The 24,208-nt window shown below is 43.3% G+C and overlaps 2 protein-coding genes and 3 long non-coding RNA genes across 7 annotated transcripts; 1 reads left to right on the plus strand and 4 right to left on the minus strand.

Annotated features, from left to right (window-relative positions):
• Window positions 1-183: 183 nt before the first annotated feature.
• LOC149984431 (uncharacterized) lies at window positions 184-2,614 on the minus strand. The gene is made up of 4 exons (XM_090223492.1): window positions 2,364-2,614; window positions 2,121-2,218; window positions 1,065-1,257; window positions 184-521 (listed from the first exon to the last, which is right to left on the minus strand). The coding sequence occupies exons 1-4, from the start codon at window positions 2,365-2,367 to the stop codon at window positions 445-447; spliced, it is 372 nt and encodes a 123-aa protein (XP_090079618.1). The 5' UTR covers window positions 2,368-2,614; the 3' UTR covers window positions 184-444.
• Window positions 2,615-2,816: 202 nt separating this feature from the next.
• Window positions 2,817-4,573, minus strand: LOC149984432 (uncharacterized). Its single transcript, XR_016492443.1, has 3 exons — window positions 4,405-4,573; window positions 3,714-4,271; window positions 2,817-3,633 (listed from the first exon to the last, which is right to left on the minus strand). It is a non-coding gene; the product is annotated as an uncharacterized LOC149984432 (long non-coding RNA).
• Window positions 4,574-4,782: 209 nt separating this feature from the next.
• LOC149984433 (uncharacterized) lies at window positions 4,783-7,908 on the minus strand. The gene is made up of 3 exons (XR_016492444.1): window positions 7,799-7,908; window positions 5,185-5,293; window positions 4,783-5,007 (listed from the first exon to the last, which is right to left on the minus strand). It is a non-coding gene; the product is annotated as an uncharacterized LOC149984433 (long non-coding RNA).
• Window positions 7,909-11,152: 3,244 nt separating this feature from the next.
• Window positions 11,153-14,768, plus strand: LOC110508400 (uncharacterized). Of its 3 annotated transcripts, XM_090223512.1 has the most exons (8): window positions 11,556-12,075; window positions 12,258-12,384; window positions 12,705-12,721; window positions 12,849-13,115; window positions 13,349-13,387; window positions 13,755-13,796; window positions 14,030-14,141; window positions 14,552-14,768. In XM_090223512.1, exons 4-7 carry the CDS (start codon window positions 12,854-12,856, stop codon window positions 14,137-14,139), a joined length of 453 nt encoding a protein of 150 aa, XP_090079638.1. In that variant the 5' UTR covers window positions 11,556-12,075; window positions 12,258-12,384; window positions 12,705-12,721; window positions 12,849-12,853; the 3' UTR covers window positions 14,140-14,141; window positions 14,552-14,768. The 3 variants fall into 3 exon arrangements, with proteins under 3 accessions (XP_090079633.1, XP_090079628.1, XP_090079638.1); XM_090223507.1 differs by lacking the exons at window positions 11,556-12,075; window positions 12,258-12,384 and adding an exon at window positions 11,153-11,373; XM_090223502.1 differs by lacking the exon at window positions 12,258-12,384 and having other exon boundaries at window positions 11,538-12,075.
• A 2,059-nt stretch (window positions 14,769-16,827) lies between these two features.
• On the minus strand, window positions 16,828-23,906 carry LOC149984434 (uncharacterized). Its single transcript, XR_016492445.1, has 2 exons — window positions 23,869-23,906; window positions 16,828-17,684 (listed from the first exon to the last, which is right to left on the minus strand). It is a non-coding gene; the product is annotated as an uncharacterized LOC149984434 (long non-coding RNA).
• Between the last annotated feature and the right edge of the window lie 302 nt (window positions 23,907-24,208).

The raw sequence follows: 24,208 nt of genomic DNA on the forward strand, positions 1-24,208 counted from the left end.
GAGTAAGTGATAGTAGGTTCATAATCTTTATTATTAAGTTAGTCTTCCACTTCCAATTTTATCAGCACCCATAATCCTCGTTTTATGATCCCAACTCTCAGAAAACAAACAACACCGACTCACACATCATTACATGTTCCAGCATTGTCCTACTAGAAGAGACCCCCCATTGCAACAAAGATATAAAAAGATAAGATCTTTATATTTGTTAAAGAAATATGTAAGTGCTTTTACATTGTCACAGGTATCTGCTTTGATGTGCTCAAGGCCTGCTCTGGCTTAATCTAGATTATTATTATTTTTTTAAAGAAGCAGGATATAAAGTTATATTTGTTACTGTTAAATGTGTTAAAATATGCCATATTATCAACAATCTCTCTTCTTGTTCAACACATGCATGAGTAGTTCCATATGTCATGCGTGTCTATTGGATGTGTAGTTTCACTACAGGACAAACCCCAGCAGTAGGAACAAGGGCCGCATAAAGACTCCAACTCCCAGAGTTCCCAGCATAGATGCTCCTGGTGGAGGAAAAAAATACATTATACCACTGACCTTCTCTCTCCTGCCTATACATCTTTATTTCAGTTTCTTCCTCATAGTCTAATCAACTATTTCTCTTACCTGACCACAGGAGCATTCCTTTATCTCTACCCATCTCCATCTCTCACTCATGTTGTGTTCATAACATCTCGTAAATTTGTAATTACCAGCATATGACTGGGAAATATCCACTTGTCAATAATAGGGCGGCAGGTAGCCTATTGGTTAGAGCGTTGGGCCAGTAACCGAAAGGTTGCTGGATCGAATCCCCGAGCTAACAAGGTCGTTCTGCCCCTGAACCCACTGTTCTCCGGTAGGCCGTCATTGTAAATGAGAATTTGTTCTTAACTGACTTAGCTAAATAAAAAATCTGTGAGCTCAGTTGTTTGCCATTAGCCAATCGGCATTCTCAACTAGTTCAAAGCACTAGAACGCTTTACAAGTAGTATTTTCTGAGTTTCCCACTTGTTATGAGTGCAGAATTCATCTCTTCCTCTCCCAGTCCCCTCTCTCCTACTCACCTGAGAGTTGGGGCAGGTTTCTGAGTGGGTTTGTAGTCGGTTCTGTGCGGTCATAGGCCACTCGGTCATAGGCCACACCCAGAGCATTGCCAAGAGCGGCCCGTTGTGCCACCCCCAGCACTGCCCACTGTGCATTAGTTACCATGGCAGCATTGTCAGGACCCAGGGCCTTCAGCTGGCTGGTTGAGAGTGCCTGATCAGAATACAGAAGAGTATGGAGTGCTGGGTTCCAAAGTCACCTATTTTTCTTCCGTAAACCTAGTAATTAGAAAACCTCAGTGGTACACAGCAGAGATAGAGAAGAGCCCCCTAAGCAAACTGGTTCTGGGGGTCTGTTCACAAACAAACCCCATAGAGCCCCAGGACAGCAACACAATTAGACCCAACCAAATCATGAGAAAACAAAAAAACAGAGCAAACTAGAATGCTATTTGGCCCTAAACAGAGAGTACACAGTGGCGGAATACCTGACCACCGTGACTTTACAGGTACAGACTCAGTGAGCATAGCCTTGCTATTGAGAAAGGCCACCGTAGGCAGACCTGGCTCTCAAGAGAAGACAGGCTATGTGCTCACTGCCCATAAAATTAGGTGGAAACTGAGTTGCACTTCCTAACCTGCTAAATGTATGACCATACTAGAGACACACATTTCCCTCAGATTACACAGATCCACGAAGAATTCGAAAACAAACCCAATTTTGATAAACTCCCATATCTACTGGGTGAAATTCCACAGTGTGCCATCACAGCAGCAAGATGTGTGACCTGTTGTCACAAGAAAAGGGCAACCAGTGAAGAACAAACACCATTGTCAGTACAACCCATATTTATTTATTTTCCCTTTTGTACTTTAACTATTGGCACATCATTACAACACTGTAATGACATTTGAAATGTCTTTATTCTTTTGGAATTTTTGTAAGTGTAATGTTCACTGTTTATTTCACTATTGTTTATCTATTTCACTTGCTTTGTCAATGTAAACATGTTTCCCATGCCAATAAAACCCTTAATTTGAAATTGATAGAGGGAGGCAGGGAGAGAGTGTACTCACAGCGAGGCGGTCTGGGGGGATGAGGGGAACGCTGGTCGGACTGAGGAATGAGAAGGCAGAGGGACTGAGAGAAAGAAACTCTGACAAACTCAAACCAGCTGGAGAAAAGTGAGATAAAGCAGAGAGAGAAAGAGAGAGGAGGGAGGAGAAATGGCTTACATTTTAAAATGTATTTCACAAAATAAGTGAGAGCAATAGTGTGTGAGAGAGAGAAAAAGAGGGGAACAGAGGAGTGTATCTGACCCATATTGTTGCCCAAACACAGCCACCGCACGCTGCTTCAGAAGCTCTGTTACTGCCAGGGGGCACTGCACCTCGCCCACCGACTGTACTGCCTCCCTATAGAGATATATAACACATTATAAAATAATCTCACGCAAATCTAGTAGAGTTAAAATGGTTATTCCATCAAATTTCAAATTATTAGAATAGTACACAACGCAGAACAGAACAACCAGGTTGAAGGTCAGTGGCCAAAGCCCGCGAACAGGAATATTCCAAGTTCAGAGAGAAGGGGGGAGTCAGATCGCTATGATCGCCAGGAACTTTACTTTTGGTGTCTATTTTTAATTGTAGCGCTACTGGTGCTGCCTGTTGATGTTAGGTAGGCAGCTACAGTAGCTGAATGATGTTAACATCTTCGGGTTTTGTTTCATTAAATGTATTTTATTTCATCTGGGTGCTTGTGTCACCTACTAACGACTATTGAAACATGTAACTTTCAGAGTTGTATTGTTGTTATTAATATAGTTTACAGAGTGCTAAAAGTGCTGCTGTTGCTAGCTAGCATGCCTTTCTGTGATGCAGAAGGTTAGCTGAGCTGGTGCTGGCGTTGCATTATGGGAGATGTAGTTTGGTCCTCTACGGTCTGAATGGAATAGAGGCGATTTCACGTTGTAACTTGTTTATGTTGCAGTGTTTTTGTACATGAGTTCTTGTATTTTGGTACTGTCAACACTGAAAGCATCTAGCAATGTATTGGGGATGTGAGACAGGATATGTGTTTTACCTTTCTTCATGCTCCTGTGTAGAACAACTTGTCAGATGGTGCATTGGAGACTTTTCACAATACTATTGCAGGTATGGTTCTATTGTCTAAGAATTAAGATTATACATTCTTTGTATTAAGGACTGGTTATTATTTTATAGTATACATTATGGCTTTATGTATGTGTGTGAGTCTGAGAAAACAAAGAGAGAAAAAACAACAAGTCAGATGGTGCATTGGAGACTAATGTGTTCCTGTCCTGTCTTTTCACAATACTATTGCAGATCAACATAAAAGCCTAAAAGACAGCCGTGGTGTTGCTCTTCATTTCTTGGTTCTCCTGTGGTACATAAGAAACCCGCTACACAAACACACACGCACTGTCCATGTCTGACCTGAAGGCATCAGTGTTGAGTTGACCAGTCTCCTCAGTGTCCAGACCACAGATGAACTGGTCCAGTCCCACCAACTCCACAGCTCCCAGTTCTCCCAATGTCTCATTAATACGCTCCACACAGCCTCCCTCTGCCAGGGACCAGACATGATCACCATTAGAGTCTAGTATTTAGTTAGTGTGTGTGTGTGAAGGTTCATATATACAGTACCTGTGGTTGTGTCCAGGAGCAGCGGGAAAGTGTCTCCAGAGTGTCCAGGGAGGAGAAGGGGAGGCTGGCCAGCTCAGTGAGGTTGAACCCCTGAGAGACACAGCCCAGCTGGAGCACCTGGCTCTCATTCAAACCTGACACTGGACCCCAGGCCTGTAGTACAATATAGTACAGCACAGCTCAGAATGCACAGCTCACTCAATAGCAGAACAAAAAAAAGATCCTCACCCCTGCACTTGAGATTCTTCTAACTTCTGTGGAGTTGGATGAAATGGCTCCAAGATTTAGACACTGATCTAAGGTATGTTTCGGAACCCCCGTAGACTTGAAGAGGGTAAACTGATCTGTGCCTGAGCTTGGCCATCTACCTGGATGGCCTCCTCTCTGAGCACAACTAGTTGCTCGCGCTGTAATCAAGGACCTCCCCCAGCATTTCCATGACAGCGGTGATTGTGCCGGCGTCCATCTTGGAGAGCTGGGCTGGGCTCCAGTAGACGTTGGCTCCACCCAGTTCCTCCAACAGTGACACAGTAAGGCCCGCCTCCCCCTGAGGGAGAACTAGAGAGAGAGAGGGTCCAGGGAGGTTGTGGTAAATGTATTGTAATGTGCGTCTTTATTATGTTCATTTTCAAAATAATCCCACACACATTCTTATCTGCACCTTAGGTGTGTGTGTTTCTCCCTCTCTCACCTGCTCTCCTGCGCATGGGCATTACTTCAGATGTGGAGGTGAAGAGAGAGAAGAGTTTCCATCGCAGGGCTGAGAGGTCCGGACCCCTACTAAACTCCTGAGGAGGGTTAGGGACCGGAGGGCTAGGTAGGCTGTCCATCAGGTCAGACAGAGTCTCTTTCAGCCACGACTAGAAGGAAGGAAGGAAGGAAGGAAGGGAAGGAGGAAGAGAAGAGATACAGAAATTAGAGTTTTTAGAGCTGCTGTCTATTTGACCATTAGTACCTACCTCGGCCCCTCATACAATAGAAGAGGATCGCCTAAACATTCCAGTTGAGAAGCCTGTTAATAGTACTGACTGAGACTAAGGCATATTGATAAGAGTAACACCTCTCTCACCTGCTTCCCCTGCAGTAGTTTATTGGCCAGTGTTTTGGCCTGGGTCAGACCCCACTTCACCTCTGACCCCAGTGACATCAGGGTGTCCTTGAGGGCGTCGGGGGAGAACTGGGAGAGATGGAAAGGGGAAAGCAGCGTAACACCGGGACCCAGCGCACGCAGCAGCTCAGGACTGGAAACATCCACAGATAATGACATCACAGTGTTGAAGAGCTTCTTCTTCAGCTGAAGGAGGAGGAGGGGAGAGGAAGAGGAGGGTTAAAAAATAAACACCACAGATTATTCCCATAATTGTTCTCTGTAAAATCCCAACTTTAGTGATTCCTGAGTTATAAAGAATATAAACAACAACAACTTTGGAAATAGTGAGAGAGAGAGAGAGAGAGAGAGACTGGGGGATACCTTGTTGACTCCAGAGTTGCTACAGTCATCAAGTTGAGAGAGGAGGAGCCGGCTCAAGGAGGAGTTTAGGGTTGGGGCGTCGTCATAGAAACATGCCAGTGAGCCTAGTCTGGATAGGAAAGGGTCAGAGGTCATAGGTCAGAGTTAAGTAAAATACCCTACTGGCTATTCAGTACCGTGTTTAGTAAGTCATCCAACATCTGTTCTGAACTCTCCTCCCTTGTTTGTTTGTCATATTTCTGTGACTAAGCACTCGCTCATGCTCAAGGTACCAATGTGTTTCCTCCGACACATTGGTGCGGCTGGCTTCCGGGTTGGATGCGCGCTGTGTTAAGAAGCAGTGCGGCTTGGTTGGGTTGTGTATCGGAGGACGCATGACTTTCAACCTTCGTCTCTCCCGAGCCCGTACGGGAGTTGTAGCGATGAGACAAGATAGTAGCTACTACAACAATTGGATACCACGAAATTGGGGAGAAAAGGGGTAAAAATTTAAAATGATTTAAAATAAATAAAAAAACACTGTATAACTTTACATAAAACAAGACCAAATATGGCCTTTGTGTCTAAAATGGATACAATCCCCATTATGTAAATAATTGTTTGCAACACTCCTGGTGTATAACTAGAGTACTGTCAGTGTATTTGCATATTTTGAATATATCTAGCTATGTAAATGAAGATGAATGCTGAGGTACCCATTCACGGTCAGAGTCAGGGTATTTCATGGTGCTATTGGGCTGGAAATAGAAGCGGGAAGCAGAGTCCATGTTTGTGTCTGTTTCCTCAGCAGGGAGGGAGGTGAGGAGAGAGTGGAATCATTCTAATATCACACCTTTCGCTAAACGTAATTCTAATATTGTTTCTATCTATCGTGCATCCCTTTGTTCTCAGTAAAAGACAACTTTTATTGTCCGAAAAATGTCAGTTGGATAACGTGTCTCCATGTGAGCCAGGTCTCAGGGATACTGGGGTATATTCTTTAAGGCTTCCTCCTCTGAGGCTGTGAGCTCACAGCTGCCTAGCTACCGCCCTAGTTATCCACCTAGTTACCTGCACCATGGAGTAAGCCCACTGGGGGTAAAGGAGAACATGCTGAGAAAAACATGTACTTTAATTGATATGTTATGTCACGCTCTTTCTCCATCTCTCGATCTTTCTCTCGGTTATATTTTCCTTTCTACCTTACTCTTTTCCTCCTCTCTCTCCACCCTCTCTCGCTCTCTCTGTCTCCCTCTCTCTCTCTCCTCCTCTCTTTCCATGTCTCTCTTTCAAAACCACCGCTTTCCTATCATAGCTTCTGTAAAAGACTTTCCTCTCTAATCCATTTGCATATGGCTTCTGGAGATTTGACTTCTCATTTAGGCCTTGAGGTGTGTCATGCAATCTGCCTGTCTGAGCGTGGTGATTCTGGGGTTTATGGTCATAATTATCAATCACATAATTATTTGACTATATGAATATACATTGGTTACAAATTCCTGGGACTGTCTCCTCTAAATACAGTCCTGTCTATTCTGAATATCTTATTCATTTGAATTAGTTCATTAGTCAATTGTTAATACTCTGTCCTTGCACATTAGTGATGCATTTTTCACAGATTAACTATTCATAGATTGCATTTTTTTTTTTAAAGTATTATAAGTATTATTCTGTGAGACAGATCATTGTTTACTTCAAAATGTAAAAATCAACACACTGTCAATCATTAGATAATGATGCAATTAACAGAGCAACAACACACAACCAACATAGTTCTAACCATTATGGAGGCCACAACTAACATAGTTCTAACCATTATGGAGGCCACAACCAACACAGTTCTAACCATTATGGAGGTCACAACCAACACAGTTCTAACCATTATGGAGGCCACAACCAACACAGTTCTAACCATTATGGAGGTCACAACCAACACAGTTCTAACCATTATGGAGGCCACAACTAACACAGTTCTAACCATTATGGAGGCCACAACTAACATAGTTCTAACCATTATGGAGGTCACAACCAACACAGTTCTAACCATTTTGGAGGCCACAACCAACACAGTTCTAACCATTTTGGAGGCCACAACCAACACAGTTCTAACCATTATGGAGGCCACAACCAACACAGTTCTAACCATTATGGAGGCCACAACCAACACAGTTCTAACCATTATGGAGGCCACAACCAACACAGTTCTAACCATTATGGAGGCCACAACCAACACAGTTCTAACCATTATGGAGGCCACAACCAACACAGTTCTAACCATTATGGAGGCCACAACCAACACAGTTCTAACCATTATGGAGGCCACAACCAACACAGTTCTAACCATTATGGAGGCCACAACCAACACAGTTCTAACCATTATGGAGGCCACAACCAACACAGTTCTAACCATTTTGGAGGCCACAACCAACACAGTTCTAACCATTTTGGAGGCCACAACCAACACAGTTCTAACCATTATGGAGGTCACAACCAACACAGTTCTAACCATTATGGAGGTCACAACCAACACAGTTCTAACCATTATGGAGGTCACAACCAACACAGTTCTAACCATTATGGAGGTCACAACCAACACAGTTCTAACCACAACCAAACCAAAGATAAATGTACTTACTGAATTGTGTTTTCTTTTTGGATGTGGAGTAGAGTATGTAACAGCAGTATGTTCAGCGGGAGAAGAGTGTATGTGTCCTCTCTCCCTCCCTCCCTCCCTCCCTCTCTCCCTCCCTCCCTCCTGGGAGGTTACCTGTACAGGTGTCACACCAGGTGCATACGCTCTGTGTGTGTGTGTCTCATACAAGCCTGAGTATTGTGTGTGGGAATGATATGTTGGCCATGTTACAGTAATAGTCATTTTATGTCAAAGATAATCATTATCATACTACAGTCGTGGCCAAAAGTTTTGAGAATGACACAAATATTAATTTCCACAAAGTTTTCTGCTTCAGTGTCTTTAGATATTTTGTCAGATGTTACTATGGAATACTGAAGTATAATTACAAGCATTTCATAAGTGTCAAAAGCTTTTATTGACAATTACATGAAGTTGATGTAAAGAGTCAATACTTGCAGTGTTGACCCTTCTTTTTCAAGACCTCTGCAATCTGCCCGGGCATGCTGTCAATTAACTTCTGGGCCACATCCTGACTGATGGCAGCCCATTCTTGCATAATCAATGCTTGGAGTTTGTCAGAATTTGTGGGTTTTTGTTTGTACACCCGCCTCTTGAGGATTGACCACAAGTTCTCAATGGGATTAAGGTCTGGGAAGTATCCTGGCCATGGACCCAAAATATTGATGTTTTGTTCCCAGAGCCACTTAGTTATCACTTTTGCCTTATGGCAAGGTGCTCCATCATGCTGGAAAAGGCATTGTTCGTCACCAAACTGTTCCTGGATGGTTGGGAGAAGTTGCTCTCGGAGGATGTGTTGGTACCATTCTTTATTCATGGCTGTGTTCTTAGGTAAAATTGTGAGTGCTTGCTGGACTTTCTTGTGCGTCCTGAAGCCTTCTTCACAACAATTGAACCGCTCTCCTTGAAGTTCTTGATGATCCGGTAAATGGTGGATTTAGGTGCAATCTTACTGGCAGCAATATCCTTGCCTGTGAAGCCATTTTTGTGCAAAGCAATGATGACGGCACATGTTTCCTTGCAGGTAACCATGGTTGACAGAGGAAGAACAATGATTCCAAGCACCACCCTCCTTTTGAAGCTTCCAGTATGTTATTCGAACTCAATCAGCATGACAGAGTGATCTCCAGCCTTGTCCTCGTCAACACTCACACCTGTGTTAATGAGAGAATCCCTGACATGATGTCAGCTGGTCCTTTTGTGGCAGTGCTGAAATGCAGTGGAAATGTTTTTTGGGAATTCAGTTCATTTGCATGGCAAAGAGGGACTTTGCAATTATTTGCAATTCATCTGATCACTCTTCATAACATTCTGGAGGATATGCAAATTGCCATCATACAAACTGAGGCAGGAGACTGTGAAAATGAATATTTGTGTCATTCTCAAAACTTTTGGCCACGACTGTATATCAGAGAGAAATACACTCTCGGAGAAGAAATGTTTTGTGTCTTGGAAAAAGGCTTAAAATCTCTTTTACGTAATCTTTTCAAATGACTCAAACACAGGTGAACTTTCAAATACACGTTAACATGAAAACATCAAACCCTGAACCAGTGATTAGTTGCAACTTGTACCTACTCAAACATGAGAGACATGACATTTGTATATATATTTTTTTAATGTTTAAATGTAACCTTTATTTAACTAGGTAAGTCAGTCTAGAACAAATTCTTATTTACAATGACGGCATACCACGGCCAAACCTGGACGATGCTGGGCCAATTGTGCACTGCCCTATGGGACTTCCAATCACAACCAGAGACTACAGTGACGCCTCTTGCACTGGGATGCAATGCCTTAGACCACTGCGCCACTCGGGAGCATATCTGTGAGTGGGCACACCAATCAAGGCCCTGTGGATCTTGTTATTGTACGTCCATTCCACACATTGACCTTTAACTGACCTTCATGGAAGTTTAAATCCTTGGGATTACCCTATGGCATCATATCAACTTTGTAACATGGTAAAAAAAAAAACCTTGTAGTGAGGTTTAGTCCTGTTTCATATCTTTGTGATTATCAAAGACTACTTAGGGCAGAAGCTCCCTCCATTCAGTGAGGTAGTGGAATGTTTGCACAAATAAGAGTGAGATGCAGGTAAACAAATATTTGTATTTCTGAAGATAAAGAGATTGGACAATGGATGGGAATGTCAGAATGACTAGGCCCTATATTCAATCAAGTAGCCTCACAGTAATATAAGTAATGCTACCATCTTTCCCTGTTTCCCTGTTGCAGGCCAAAAGACACAGGATGACTGGAGTTTGGGAAACAGCCGTGGCCATATTTGACTAAACATTACATAACAATATGAACACAATGGCATATTAATAACAAAGAGATCAAATGTTGTTCCACACTGCATTAACTAACAATTTCTTTGTTAGAAATATGACACAGGCTGAAAATGTTGACTTTATAAACTGGTCCTGAAATTGACTTTTAAAAAAAATATATATACATTTATTTAACTAGGCAAGTCAGTTAAGAACAAATTCTCATTTACAATGACGGCGTACCCCAGACACACCCTCCCCTAACCCGCCCAATTGTGCGCTGCCCTATGGGACTCCTGATCACGGCCGGTTGTGATACAGCCTGGGATCAAACCCGGGTCTGTAGAAACGCCTCTAGCACTGCGATGCACTGCCTTAGATTTCTGAGCCACTCAGGATCCCATAAATATAATCATCATGACTGGGCATTAGGTGTACCAACAACTTTGACACAATAGTACTGCCCTGCCTCACTGTAACATATGGCTACACACACAGCAGACTATGGTACTGTAGGTTACCACACGGAGAGGCCAGTTGTAAGGTTCTGTTCCTAAACCTAGCAGCAGATACCCTCCACATGGAGCAGGCTGCCTGATAAACAACAAGCCAGCTAACTGCAATCCCCCAGGACCCATCTCTAATTAGCAGTAATAATGACACTCATTGGGAAAAGGAACAGTACCTGCAGCACATTTACCAGCTTGTTCCTGCTTTAAAGACTTATTTGGCATTGTCATGCATGATGAGTTGCTGGCTAAAGCAGAAACGCTACGGCTACCAAGCTACATGCAAGGTGCAGTAGCCTGCTTTAGAACATGGACAACAATAGTTGAGTATCCATACAATGTAGCGAAATAAGTGGTGCATTCTACAGAGTCTGCAGCAATGGCATTACAGGACAACTCACCACTTGCAGCCAAAGCCAGGGCCAGTGGCAGAAGAGCCAAGACATCAGTTTACATTTCCAACGCTCGACTGACCAGAAGGTGGCAGCAGAACCAAAGAAGCTAAAACTAACTGCCAGGAGTCCTGAGCAATGCAGCTACTGTGCTCTCGCATATCTTGTTAGATCTCATCCTGGAGCGTTTGGTGCTATAAAACACGTGTGAAACGCAAACGAACACAGGTTGAAACAAATCCTGGACCTGCATGAGTAGTAGTAGATACAGTCCAAAGAAGAAGCCTGAATGAGGAGGGATTGCTAGTAATGAACTCGGTTTAACGTTACCCTTTTATCTGTGGATTAATTGTTGGAGTAGAGGACCTTGTGCATTTCAGGTAAAATAACAACCCAATGTTTATATCCCAGGACAAATTGGCTAGCAACAGAAAGCTAGCTATTGCCATAAATGTTTAATTATTTTCGATCTGTCCCCAAATTAATATAGGTGGTTCAGAGTTTGTTTTTATATGTCAACCTGCATGTCCTGAGCTTGTCTGACACCAGACTCTGCGGTTTCAGAGTCTACGAGCCAGGATAGGGAGCAGGTTGCCGTTTGTCATGAATCTTGCCCTGTATGTGTAACAGTGTAACTTCAGACCTTCCAGACACCAGGGTGGACAAAAAAAAGCACGCTTGCTGTCTGTTCAGCATGTAATTTGAAGTAGGCTAGAGGCGGAGAGGGTAGAAAGTAGGGCTGCACGCACCGGTAGATAACAGTAGCCAGAAAATACTGGACCGGTACCAGACACCAGGGTGGACAAAAAAGCACGCTTGCTGTCTGTTCAGCATGTAATTTGAAGTAGGCTAGAGGCGGAGAGGGTAGGAAGTAGGGCTGCACGCACCGGTAGATAACAGTAGCCAGAAAATACTGGACCGGTACCAGACACCAGGGTGGACAAAAAAGCACGCTTGCTGTCTGTTCAGCATGTAATTTGAAGTAGGCTAGAGGCGGAGAGGGTAGAAAGTAGGGCTGCACGCACCGGTAGATAACAGTAGCCAGAAAATACTGCGCCGGTACCAAAGGATACAACCGCCAGGTGAGTTTTTATTTTCATTGTGTCGGTTGGGTCGTTGAATGTTGTTACCGCTGTCTTTCATGGTGTTTCTATACCTTGTTATGGAATTGTATCGGCCACGCTTGTAGACGTAGAGTATTTTATCTTATTTCGATAACTCGATATCGAGTTATCTTAACTCGATAACCTTGTTGCGGTTTCAGAGTTTACGCGCCAGGATAGGGAGCAGGGTGCCGTTTGTCATGAATCTTGCCCTGTATGTGTAACAGTATAATTTCAGACCGTCCCCTCGCCCATACCCGGGCGCGAACCAGCAGAACTGCCTCCAAGGTAAGATTCATGACAATAAATGCCAACCTGCAGAATAATACTAGAATACTTCGAACCACATGTCCCGGTGTTGTACCGAGAATCTCCCCCCTGCCCCCCTTTCTACTCTTCACTCCGTTGTCAGTTTAACCCACTGATCTTAGTGGAAGATAGCATTTTTGTCTGCAGTTTTCGGTTTGACTATTTGTTTCAAATGTATGTAGCTGTTCTAGCTTGTATGGCACCCTGAAACTCATACTCGAAGAGATGTCATGACAAATTATTGCAGGAATTTGTATTGTTTTGAGTTCGACTAATATTCCTGGTCCATTATTTCACAGGTTGGATTCGGAAAAAGGTAGCTATGTTAACACACTCTCTATCATTCATCAGTATTAATGCCCCCCCCCCCCCCCCCCTGTTCTGGCCAACAGTGTAATCCTCCTCTGCCTGTTTGTGTGAATACATCTCACTGTTTCTCTCAGTTGCAATGAAGGACATGTGTTTCCTGTGTAACGACACAAAGTGCCCAGAGGTGACGAAATGTTTTGATCATAATGGTGACCTGAACCAGAATCTGCTGACGATGCCAGGTCCTTTCCAGCAATGCACATCCACCCCCTATCCTCCTTCTGGGAGGTGCACCATTTGTAGTCTGGATTATTATTACACTGTGTGCAGAAACGTCTCAGAGAGCATCCAGCCTGCCCTGGAGGCCAACAGCACAGCCATTACCAACTATGAACAAGCCAGTGAGTGTCTCTGTGATGGCCCACAATAGTACAACGTGAACTAAATGCTAGTGGGTAGAGTGAACAAATCGATGGTCCTGGGTGTCTATAAACACAGGGGGCTATAGGAAGTTACCAGTCGCCTATATTATAGAGTATGAGAAAAAAAATCTATCACCAAAAAAACATTTCCATATGTGATCCGTCTGTCAATTGTTGCATGTAGGCTAATCAGCCCTGTTCTGCTATTTCAGATTGCCCTGTCATCGGCATCGCACCAACTACTGTGAATGGTGAGTCATTGATTCAAACATTCTGTATTATTTTCACAAACTGGCTGTAGAGAATGTTATGGTCATTTTACACAGCACTATTTATGCAGAATCCCTTGCTGAGTTGAACACTAAGGCCGGGATTCAGTCTGATTGAGCTTTGCCCACAATGCACGTTTTTAAAGGCAATGTTTCTGCCTTAGTGGAGATCACATTCACGGTGGCTCAATTGAAAATTACCTTAAAATGGAGCATTATCCAAATTGACACTCAGATTGATTCCCATCCTAGCTTTGTTAGTGAGACTTAATTGTCCTGTGTACAGTTGAGTGAATCCCTAACAAAGACATCTGCAGTCTGGCTGTTGAGTTGTTTGTCTTGGTGGCAGGTTCAGACTTCACGGGAGCTGCTGCTCAATATGGACGTCCTGGTGAGTGCAGAAATGCACAGCGCAGCAATGCTGCTCAACACTGACAATTTCCCTCTGACAGACGAATCTACTCCTCAGTGGCTTTGCAACTGTTACCGTCTCCCTTTTGTAATTGTATTAATCCTTTGATTGATTATTGCTTTATGATTCCTCATTGTAAATAATTTGTCCTCCAATTGTAATATGATACATACTTATTCAATAATTGTGTGTTTTTATCTGTTGTTCTTAAGGGGGTGAACTGTGGTGGTGTTTACTGATACTCGTCCTGGTCGTTGTTTGCATTGGCATCATTGCTTACAGGTGTATCAAAAAGCGCAAAATAGAAAACCTTGTCATATAAGGGTGAGTGTGTTCTCTATCAGGCTGTAACAACAGACTTGCCTATATATTATAAAGTCACTGAGGACCTGACCATCAGACATTCGTAGATACTGTGATTGTCACTGAGGACCTGACCACCAGACATTCGTAGATACTGTGATTGTCACTGAGGACCTGACCACCAGACATTCGTAGATACTGTGATTGTCACTGAGGACCTGACCACCAGACATTCGTAGATACTGTGATTGTCACTGAGGACCTGACCACCAGACATTCGTAGATACTGTGATTGTCACTGAGGACCTGACCACCAGACATTCGTAGATACTGTGATTGTCACTGAGGACCTGACCACCAGACATTTGTAAATACTGCTTGCTACATCCTTTTCATTCTCTCTTCCCTATCTCTTTCCTTTTTTGGGACAGCACTCAGGACTACCCATCCCTTAACCAAGCTATTTGGACACAACCACCAGAGACAGGGACAGCACTCAGGACTACCCAAACCCCCAGATCAGGATGCTGCTGCATTATCTCTGCCTTAATTCCATCACTTTAACTCTTCTTAAAGTTGTAATCTTTTAATACATTTTCACATTCAGATTCTTGTCAATCAGTACCATTAAACCAGTGCCTTGGATAATTGTTGGTCCTCTAATACTGACACCAGTCTATTAAAGCCTACTCTTATTCTTAGGAATAAGTATGGAAAAACAAATGTTTTACCCATGACGCATCTACCAGGGTATTTTGAATGGGGCAAAAAAGGAAAATATGGCCAGTTATTAATCAAGCAGAGATGAGCTTATTCTAAAGTTGATGCCCTTTATCCCACCAATTAATTATAATTTACACATGTTCTATAACAACCATTACACTTCTGGTCTGCACATGGCTGAGGGAGGAATGTAGTGATTTATAATACAAGTTATTACCATCAAGATGATCAAGAAGTTTGGCTTGGAAAGACTAATGATTACACCCTAGATCAGCTAGATGCAGGCAAGGGGTAAACATGACTATGCACATATAATAAACAGCGAGTGGCAGCAGTGCAAAAACAATGGGGGGGGGGGGGGGGGGGGGTGTGTATCAATGCAATTAGTCCGGTTGGCCATTTGATTAATTGTTCAGCAGTCTTCTGGCTTGTGGGTAGAAGCTGTAAAGGAGCCTTTTGGACCTAGACTTGGCGCTCCGGTACCACTTGCCGTGCGGTAGCAGAGGGAACAGTCTATGACTTGGGTGACTGGAGACTTGGACAATTTTTGGGACCTTCCTCTGACACTGCCTAGTATATACAGTTGAAGTCAGAAGTTTACATACACCTTAGCCAAATACATTTAAACTCATTTCACAATTCCTGACATTATTCCTAGTAAAATTCCCTGTCATTTAGGAGGACCACTTTATTTTAAGAATGTGAAATATCAGAATAATAGTAGAGAATTATTTATTTCAGCTTCTATTTCTTTCATCACATTCCCTGTGGGTCAGAAGTTTACATACACTCAATTAGTATTTGGTAGCATTGCCTTTAAATTGCTTAACTTGGGTCAAACGTTTCAACAATAAGTTGGGTGAATTCTGGCCCATTCCTCCTGACAGAGCTGGTGTAACTGAGTCAGGTTTGTAGGCCTCCTTGCTCGCATACACTTTTTCAGTTCTGCCCACAAATGTTCTATAGGATTGAGGTCAGGGCTTGGTGATGGTCACTCCAATACCTTGACTTTGTTGTCCTTAAGCCATTTTGCCACAACTTTGGAAGTATTCTTGGGGTCATTGTCCATTTGGAAGACTGATTTGCGCCCAAGCTTTAACTTCCTGTCTGATGTCTTGAGATGTTGCATCAATATATCCACATCATTTTCCTACCTCATGATGCCATCTATTTTCCGAAGTGCACAAGTCCCTCCTGCAGCAATGCACCCCCACACCATGATGCTGCCACCCCGGTGCTTCACGGTCGGGATGGTGTTCTTCGGCTTGCAAGCCTCCCCCTTTTCCCTCCAAACATAACGATGGTCATTAAGGCCAAACAGTTCCATTTTTTGTTTCATCAGACCAGAGGACATTTCTCCAAAAAGTACGATCTTTGTCCCCATGTGCAGTTGCAAACCATAGTCTGGCTTTTTTTATGGTGGTTTTGGAGCAGTGGCTTCTTCCTTGCTGAGCGGCCTTTCAGGTTATGTTGATATAGGACTCGTTTTACTGTGGATATAGATACTTTTGTACCTGTTTCCTCCAGCATCTTCACAGGGTCCTTTGCTGTTGTTCTGGGATTGATTTGTACTTTTCACACCAAAGTACGTTCATCTCTAGGAGACAGAACGCGTCTCCTTCCTGAGCGGTATGACGGCTGTGTGGTCCCATGGTGTTTATATTTGCGTACAATTGTTTGTACAGATGAACATGGTACCTTCAGGCGTTTGGAAATTGCTCCCAAGGATGAACCAGACTTGTGGAGGTCTACAATTTTTTTGTCTGAGGTCTTGGCTGATTTATTTTCATTTTCCTATGATGTCAAGCAAAGAGGCACTGATTTTCAAGGTAGGCCTTGAAATACAGTGGGGCAAAAAAGTATTTAGTCAGCCACCAATTGTGCAAGTTCTCCCACTTAAAAAGATGAGAGGCCTGTAATTTTCATCATAGGTACACTTCAACTATGACAGACAAAATGAGTAAAAAAAATCCAGAAAATCACATTGTAGGATTTTTTATGAATTTATTTGCAAATGATGGTGCAAAATAAGTATTTGGTCACCTACAAACAAGCAAGAACTGTTTAAAGGCACAGTCAATTTAGTGTATGGAAACTTCTGACCCACTGGAATTGTGATACAGTGAATTATAAGTGAAATTATCTGTCTGTAAACAATTGTTGGAAAAACTACTTGTGTCTTGCACGAAGTAGATGTCCTTACTGACTTGCCAAATCTATAGTTTGTTTATGAGAAATTTGTGGAGTGGTTGAAAAACGAGTTTTAATGGCTCCAATCTAAGTGTATGTAAACTTCCTACTTCAAATCAATTTATATAGCCTTTCGTACATCAGCTGATATCTCAAAGTGCTGTACAGAAACCCAGCCTGAAACCCCAAACAGCAAGCAATGCAGGCTCGGAAAAACTCCCTAGAAAGGCCAAAACCTAGGAAGAAACCTAGAGAGGAACCAGGCTATGAGGGGTGGCCAGTCCTCTTCTGGCTGTACCGGGTGGAGATTATAACAGAACATGGCCAAGATGTTCAAATGTTCATAAATGACCAGCATGGTCAAATAATAATCACAGAAGTTTTCGAGGGTGCAGCAAGTCAGCACCTCAGGAGGAAATGTCAGTTGGCTTTTCATAGCCGATCATTAAGAGTATCTCCAGCACTCCTGCTGTCTCTAGAGAGTTGAAAACAGCAGGTTTGGGACAGGTAGCACGTCCAGTGAACAGGTCAAGATTCCATAGCCGCAGGCAGAACAGCTGAAACTGGAGCAGCAGCACGGTCAGGTGGACTCTGGACAGCAAGGAGTCATCATGCCAGGTAGTCCTGAGGCATGGTCCTAGGGCTCAGGTCCTCCGAGAGAAAGAAAGAGAGAATTAGAAAGAGCATACTTAAATTCACACAGGACACCGGATAAGACAAGAGAAGTACTCCAGATATAAGAAACTGACCCTAGCCCCCCGACACATAAACTACTGGCTGAGACAGGAGGGGTCAGGAGACACTGTGTCCCCATCCGATGATACCCCCGGACAGGGCCAAACCGGAAGGATATAACCCCACCCACTTTGCCAAATCACAGCCCCCACACCACTAGAGGGATATCTTCAAACACCAACTTACCATCCTGAGACAAGGCCGAGTATAGCCCACAAAGATCTCCGCCACGGCCAACCCAGACAGGAAGATCACATCTGTGACTCAACCCACTCAAGTGACGCACCCCTCCTAGGGACGGCATGAAAGCGCACCAGTAAGCCAGTGACTCAGCCCCTGTAATAGGGTCAGAGGCAGAGAATCCCAGTGGAAAGAGGGGAACCGGCCAGGCAGAGATAGCAAGGGCGGTTTGTTGCTCCAGAGCCTTTCCATTCACCTTCACACTCCTGGGCCAGACTACTCTTAATCATATGACCCACTAAAGAGATGAGCCTTCAGTGAAGACTTAAAGGTTGAGACAGAGTCTGCGTCTCTCACATGGGTAGGCAGACCATTCCATAAAAACGGAGCTCTATAGGAGAAAGCCCTCCCTCCAGCTGTTTGCTTAGAAATTCTAGGGACAATTAGGAGGCCTGCGTCTTGTGACCGTAGCGTACGTGTAGGTATGTACAGCAGGACCAAATCAGAGAGAGAGGTAGGAGCAAGCCCATGTAATGCTTTGTATGTTAGCAGTAAAACCTTGAAATCAGCCCTGATTTTTGCAATGTTACGTAGATGGAAAAAAGCTGTCCTTGAAACAGTCTTGATATGTTCGTCAAAAGAGAGATCAGGGTCCAGAGTAACGCCGAGGTCCTTCACAGTTTTATTTGAGACGACTGTACAACCATTAAGATCAATTGTCAGATTCAACAGAAGATCTCTTTGTTTCTTGGGACCTAGAACAAGCATCTCTGTTTTGTCCGAGTTTAAAAGTAGAAATTTGGCAGCCATCCACTTCCTTATGTCTGAAACACAGGCTTCTAGCGAGGGCAATTTTGGGGCTTCACCATGTTTCATTGAAATGTACAGCTGTGTGTCATCCGCATAGCAGTGAAAGTTAACATTATGTTTTCAAATGATATCCCCAAGAGGTAAAATATATAGTGAAAACAATAGTGGTCCTAAAACGGAACCTTGAGGAACACCGCAATTTACAGTTGATTTGTCAGAGGACAAACCATTCACAGAGACAAACTGATATCTTTCCGACAGATAAGATCTTAACCAGGCCAGAACTTGTCCGTGTAGACCAATTTGGGTTTCCAATCTCTCCAAAAGAATGTGGTGATTGATGGTATCAAAAGCAGCACTAAGGTCTAGGAGCACGAGGACAGATGCCATTAAAAGGTAATTTACCACCTTCACAAGTGCAGTCTCAGTGCTAAAACCAGACTGAAGCATTTCGTATACATTGTTTGTCTTCAGGAAGGCAGTGAGTTGCTGCGCAACAGCCTTTTCTAAAAATTTTGAGAGGAATGGAAGATTCGATATAGTCCGATTAGTTTTTTTATATTTTCTGGGTCAAGGTTTGGCTTTTTCAAGAGAGGCTTTATTACTGCCACTTTTAGTGAGTTTGGTACACATCCGGTGGATAGAGGTCCGATTATTATGACTTCAACTGTAGGTCCTGGATGGCAGGAAACTTGGCCCCAGTGATGTACTGGGCCGTATGCACTACCCTCTGTAGGGCCTTAGGGTCGGATGCTGAGCAATTGCCATACCAGGTGGTGATGCAACTGGTCAGGATGCTCTCGGTGGTGCATCTGTATAACTTTTTGAGGATCTGGGAACCCTTGCCAAATCTTTTCAGTCTCCTGAGGGGGAAGGGTGTGCCCTCTTCACAACTTTCTTGGTCTGTTTGGACCATGATAATTTGTTGGTGCTGTGGACACCAAGGAACATGAAACTCTCGAGCCGCTCCACTACAGCCCCGTTGATGTAAATGGGGGCATGTTCAGCCCTCATTTTCCTGTAGTCCACGATCATCTCCTTTGTCTTGCTCACGTTGATGTAGAGGTTGTTGTCCTGGCACCACTCTGCAAGGTCTCTGACCTCCTTCCTATAGGCTGTCTCATCTATGTCGGTGATCAGGCCTACCACCGTTGTGTCGTCAGAAAACTTAATGATGGGACTAAGCTTGCAACCCTGAGGGCCCCCCGTGTTGAGGATCAGGGTGGCAGATGTGTTGTTGCGTACCCTTACCACCTGTGGGCGGCCCGTCAGGAAGTCCAGGATCCAGTTGCAGAGGGAGATGTTTAGTCCCAGGGTCCTTAGCTTAGTGATGAGCTTTGTGGGCACCATGGTGTTGAACGCTGAGCTGTAGCATATACGGGCTGCTTAGGTAAACTATCTATAACACAACTATTTCAACTAATCAACTGACTGTTATTGGTCTTCAATCTAGGCCACGATTAGTTTGAAGCAGTTTGAAGCAGGGTTTTACCATAAAGCTGGACTGTAACAAAAGTGTGCTGTCCTGCTATAGATAAGTGATGAAGATACTCCACAACAGCAACCAGAAACATACCCTCAACACCATAAAGAATAGAATACAATGAGCATGTACATTAAGATTAAGACCTCCCCCCATGCTGTCCCTCTCTGACAACAGTCTGAAACATGACACCTCATGACACCTACAGTCTGAGATATATGCATAATAATTACTAATGAAGCATAAACACACTTCACAACTCTAATCAGGGCAAATGCCTCCCGACTGGCACAGTACTAGCTGTGCCACTAGAGATGCCACTAGAGTTTCTGGGTTCAAGTCCAGGCTCTGTTGCAGCTGGCCGCGACCGGGAGACCCATGGGGCGGTGCACAATTGGCCCAGCGTCTTCAGGGTTAGGGGAAGGATTGGCCGTCAGGGATGTCCTTGTCCCATCGCACACTAGCGACTCTTGTGGCGGGCACGTAGCCAGCTGTACGGTGTTTCCTCCGACACATTGGTGCGGCTGGTTTCCGGGTTAAGTGGGCATTGTGTCAAGAAGCAGTGCGGCTTGGTTGGGTTGTGTTTCGAAGGACTCTCGACCTTCGCCTCTCCCAATTCTGTACAGGAGTTGCAGGGACAAGACTGTAACTAGAAAATTGGATACCATGAAAATTGGGGATAAAAAGGGGTACAAAAAATATAAAAAATGTTGAACATGAACAAAAATAAAAAATATTTTAAAAATAAAATAAAAAAACGAAAAATAGAAATCAGGTCCGATTAACTTCTTATGGTATAGGGTACGCTTGCGTCCCACTTGGGAAAAAAACTGGGAAAATGCAGCGCGGCAAATTCAAATAATTATATAAAAATCAAACATTCATTAAATCACACATGTAATTAAAGCTACAGTCGTTGTGAATCCAGCCAACATGTCAGATTTTAAAAAGCTTTTCGGCAAAAGCATTAAGAGCTATTATCTGATGATAGCACAATGTCAACAAAGAGAGTTGCATATTTCAACCCTGCAGGCGCTACACAAAACACTGAAATAATATATATAACACATGCATTACCTTTGATGAGCTTCTTTTGTTGGAACGCCAATATGTCCCATAAACATCACAATTGGTCCTTTTGTTCGATTAATTCCGTCCATATATATCCAAATGTCCATTTATTTGACGCCTTTGATCCAGAAAAAAACAGCTGCCAAAAAACGCAACGTCACTACAAAACATTTCAAAAGTTGCCTGTAAACTTTGCCCAAATATTTCAAACTACTTTTGTAATACAACTTTAGGTATTTTTAAACGTTAATAATCGATCAAATTGTAGACGGGGCTATCTGTGTTCAATACAGCTGTCACGTTCTGACCTTTATTTCCGTTGTATTGTATTTATTTAGTATGGTCAGGGCGTGAGTTGGGTGGGCAGTCTATGTTTGTTTTTCTATGTTTTGGGGCATTTCTATGTTTTCGGCCTAGTATGGTTCTCAATCAGAGGCAGGTGTCATTAGTTGTCTCTGATTGAGAATCATACTTAGGTAGCCTGGGTTGCACTGTTTGTTTGTGGGTGATTGTCTATGTTAGTGGCTTGTGTCAGCACAGGTCTCATTTTGTAGCTTCACGGTCGAATTTGGTTTATTGTTTTTGTTACTCTTTTGTATAGTGTTCAGTCTTTCTTTATTAAAGATTTTACCATGGACACTTACCACGCCGCATATTGGTCCTCTGATCCTTCTCGCCTCTCCTCTTCAGATGAAGAGGAGGACGACCGTGACAACAGCAAGTAAACAAACCATGCTCCTTTTTACGTCTTGCGCAACTCTCAATAGTGTAACGTTGTTCCAGGATGTGCTTCTTCTTCGTTGCACAAATGAATAACCTCAACCAAATTCCAAAGACTGGTGACATCCAGTAGAAGTGGTAGGAACTGAAAATATCCCTTGGCAAAGACAACTCAGGGAAAAGTCAGAGGCAAAAAAAATAATATTCTGAACAGTTAGTCCTCAGGGTTTTGCCTGCTACATAAGTTCTGTTATACTCACAGACATGATTCAAACAGTTCTAGAAACGTCAGTGTTTTCTATACACATACTAATAATATGCATATCTTATATTCCTGGCATGAGTAGCAGGAAGTTGAAATTGGGCACGCTATTTATCCAAAAGTGAAAATGCTGCCCCCTATACCTTAAGAGGTCCGATTAACGGAGTTATAGCCTGAATGTGTAGCCTATAAGGAAGGGTAGGATTCAGTTAGAAATCAGACAAGTTGTAATGAAATTATTAACTACACCTCCAGGGAATTGTTAAATAAGCAGCATTATAACTAAACCAGTTCCCCCTTTTGGATAATAGTTTTCTACTACTATGTATTAAAGAGGAGCATCTTAAAGCATGTAGAGAAAATAAAGCATATCCAGCCCTCCTCACAGGAAAACCCCTACAGAAAGAATGTGTTAGAGCATGAGAGAGAGAGAGAGAGAGAGAGAGAGAGGTGCATTTGGAAAACTACCCAGTTATGCTCATTGGATGTGGTAAGGATTTGTTGGGGTCAGCGGGTCTGGACAGGACTGGGTGTGAGGTTGTTGAGACAGTAGGCTGAAATGTGTTGTCAGAAACGAACATAACACATCAACAAGACAGAAGAAGCAGTAACTTAAGTCTAGGTTCAACAATCACAGTTTGAATTGGAGTGACACAGTGAACAAGTGGGTTCTTACTTCCCCATTCAGTTCAAACATTTCTCAGAAACAGACAGAATATCAGACCAGTTATGTAAAGCAAACTGAATATTATAGCACTTCCAGAGAGAGAGATGAAGTGTCTTCAAGACAACACCCTAACACAACCCCCTGCCCCCCCCTCCTTGTGAACTTCTCAGCAGTGAAGCCACACTCTCAGCCCCCCCCCCCCCCCCCCCCAAAAAAAAAACTTCATCTGATCATTCTATCCTGTACATTTACAGCTCACATAAAAGCCACAGTGACCAGATCATTATGCATAACAAGTCAACCAGACCAGAGTGTTTAGTTAAGTATAATGTTCTGATCACAATGCTGTCCTTCTCTGACACCAGTCTGAAACATGACACCTCACCTACAGTCTGGGCTAAATGCATAAGAACTATTAAAGAAGAATAAACACTCTCCACTAGTATAATCTAAAACATTAGATTCATAACTTTCACTTTGCCAGAGACCTTGGAAAACAATGAGCAGACAGCTGTGGACAACAGACTACTGTCAGATATCAGGGCTAATAAACAGGTTATAGCCTGACAGGGTAGCCTATGAGGAGGGTTAGGAGTGTCTGACAAGTTGGAATACAAATATTAACTAAACCTCCAGGGAATGATTAAATAAACAGCAATGCAACTAAACCAGTTCCCCTTTGGGATAACATATTTCTACTACTGCATATTAAGAGAAGCATCTTCAAGCATGTCAAGCAAATAAGCTCTGACAACACAAATATGTCCAAAGCAAAACCACACCCTGTGGCACGTAAACATTCCTGACACTCTATTAACCAAACAAAATAAACAGTTTTCCTCTGGTTACATTACTACTCCACCTCCAGCTAACAATCTGTGCAGGAGAAGAAGAATACTGTTGTTACCTCTCCTTCCAACCAAGGTGCAGGAAGAGAAGAGCAACCACCTCTTCTTCTCAGCAGTCACACCACATCCACATCCTCACCCCCCCCCCTCTTCTCAGCAGTCACGCCACACTCTCAGCCTCCCCCTCCCACACACACCCCACACAAGATGATGTACCAGACTGTTTAGTTAAATAGAAGGTTCTGGATCACAATGCTGTCCCTCTCTGACACCAGTCTGAAACATGACACCTCACAGTACCTTCAGTCTGAGCTAAATGCATACGAACTACTAAAGAAGAATTAACACTCTTCAAGACTATAATCTAAAACAGGGCTCTCCAACTCTTTTCCTGGAGAG

The sequence above is a fragment of the Oncorhynchus mykiss genome, chromosome 3 (genome assembly GCF_057628025.1).
Source record: "Oncorhynchus mykiss isolate SJ-2025 chromosome 3, ASM5762802v1, whole genome shotgun sequence".
Lineage (NCBI taxonomy): Eukaryota > Metazoa > Chordata > Actinopteri > Salmoniformes > Salmonidae > Oncorhynchus > Oncorhynchus mykiss.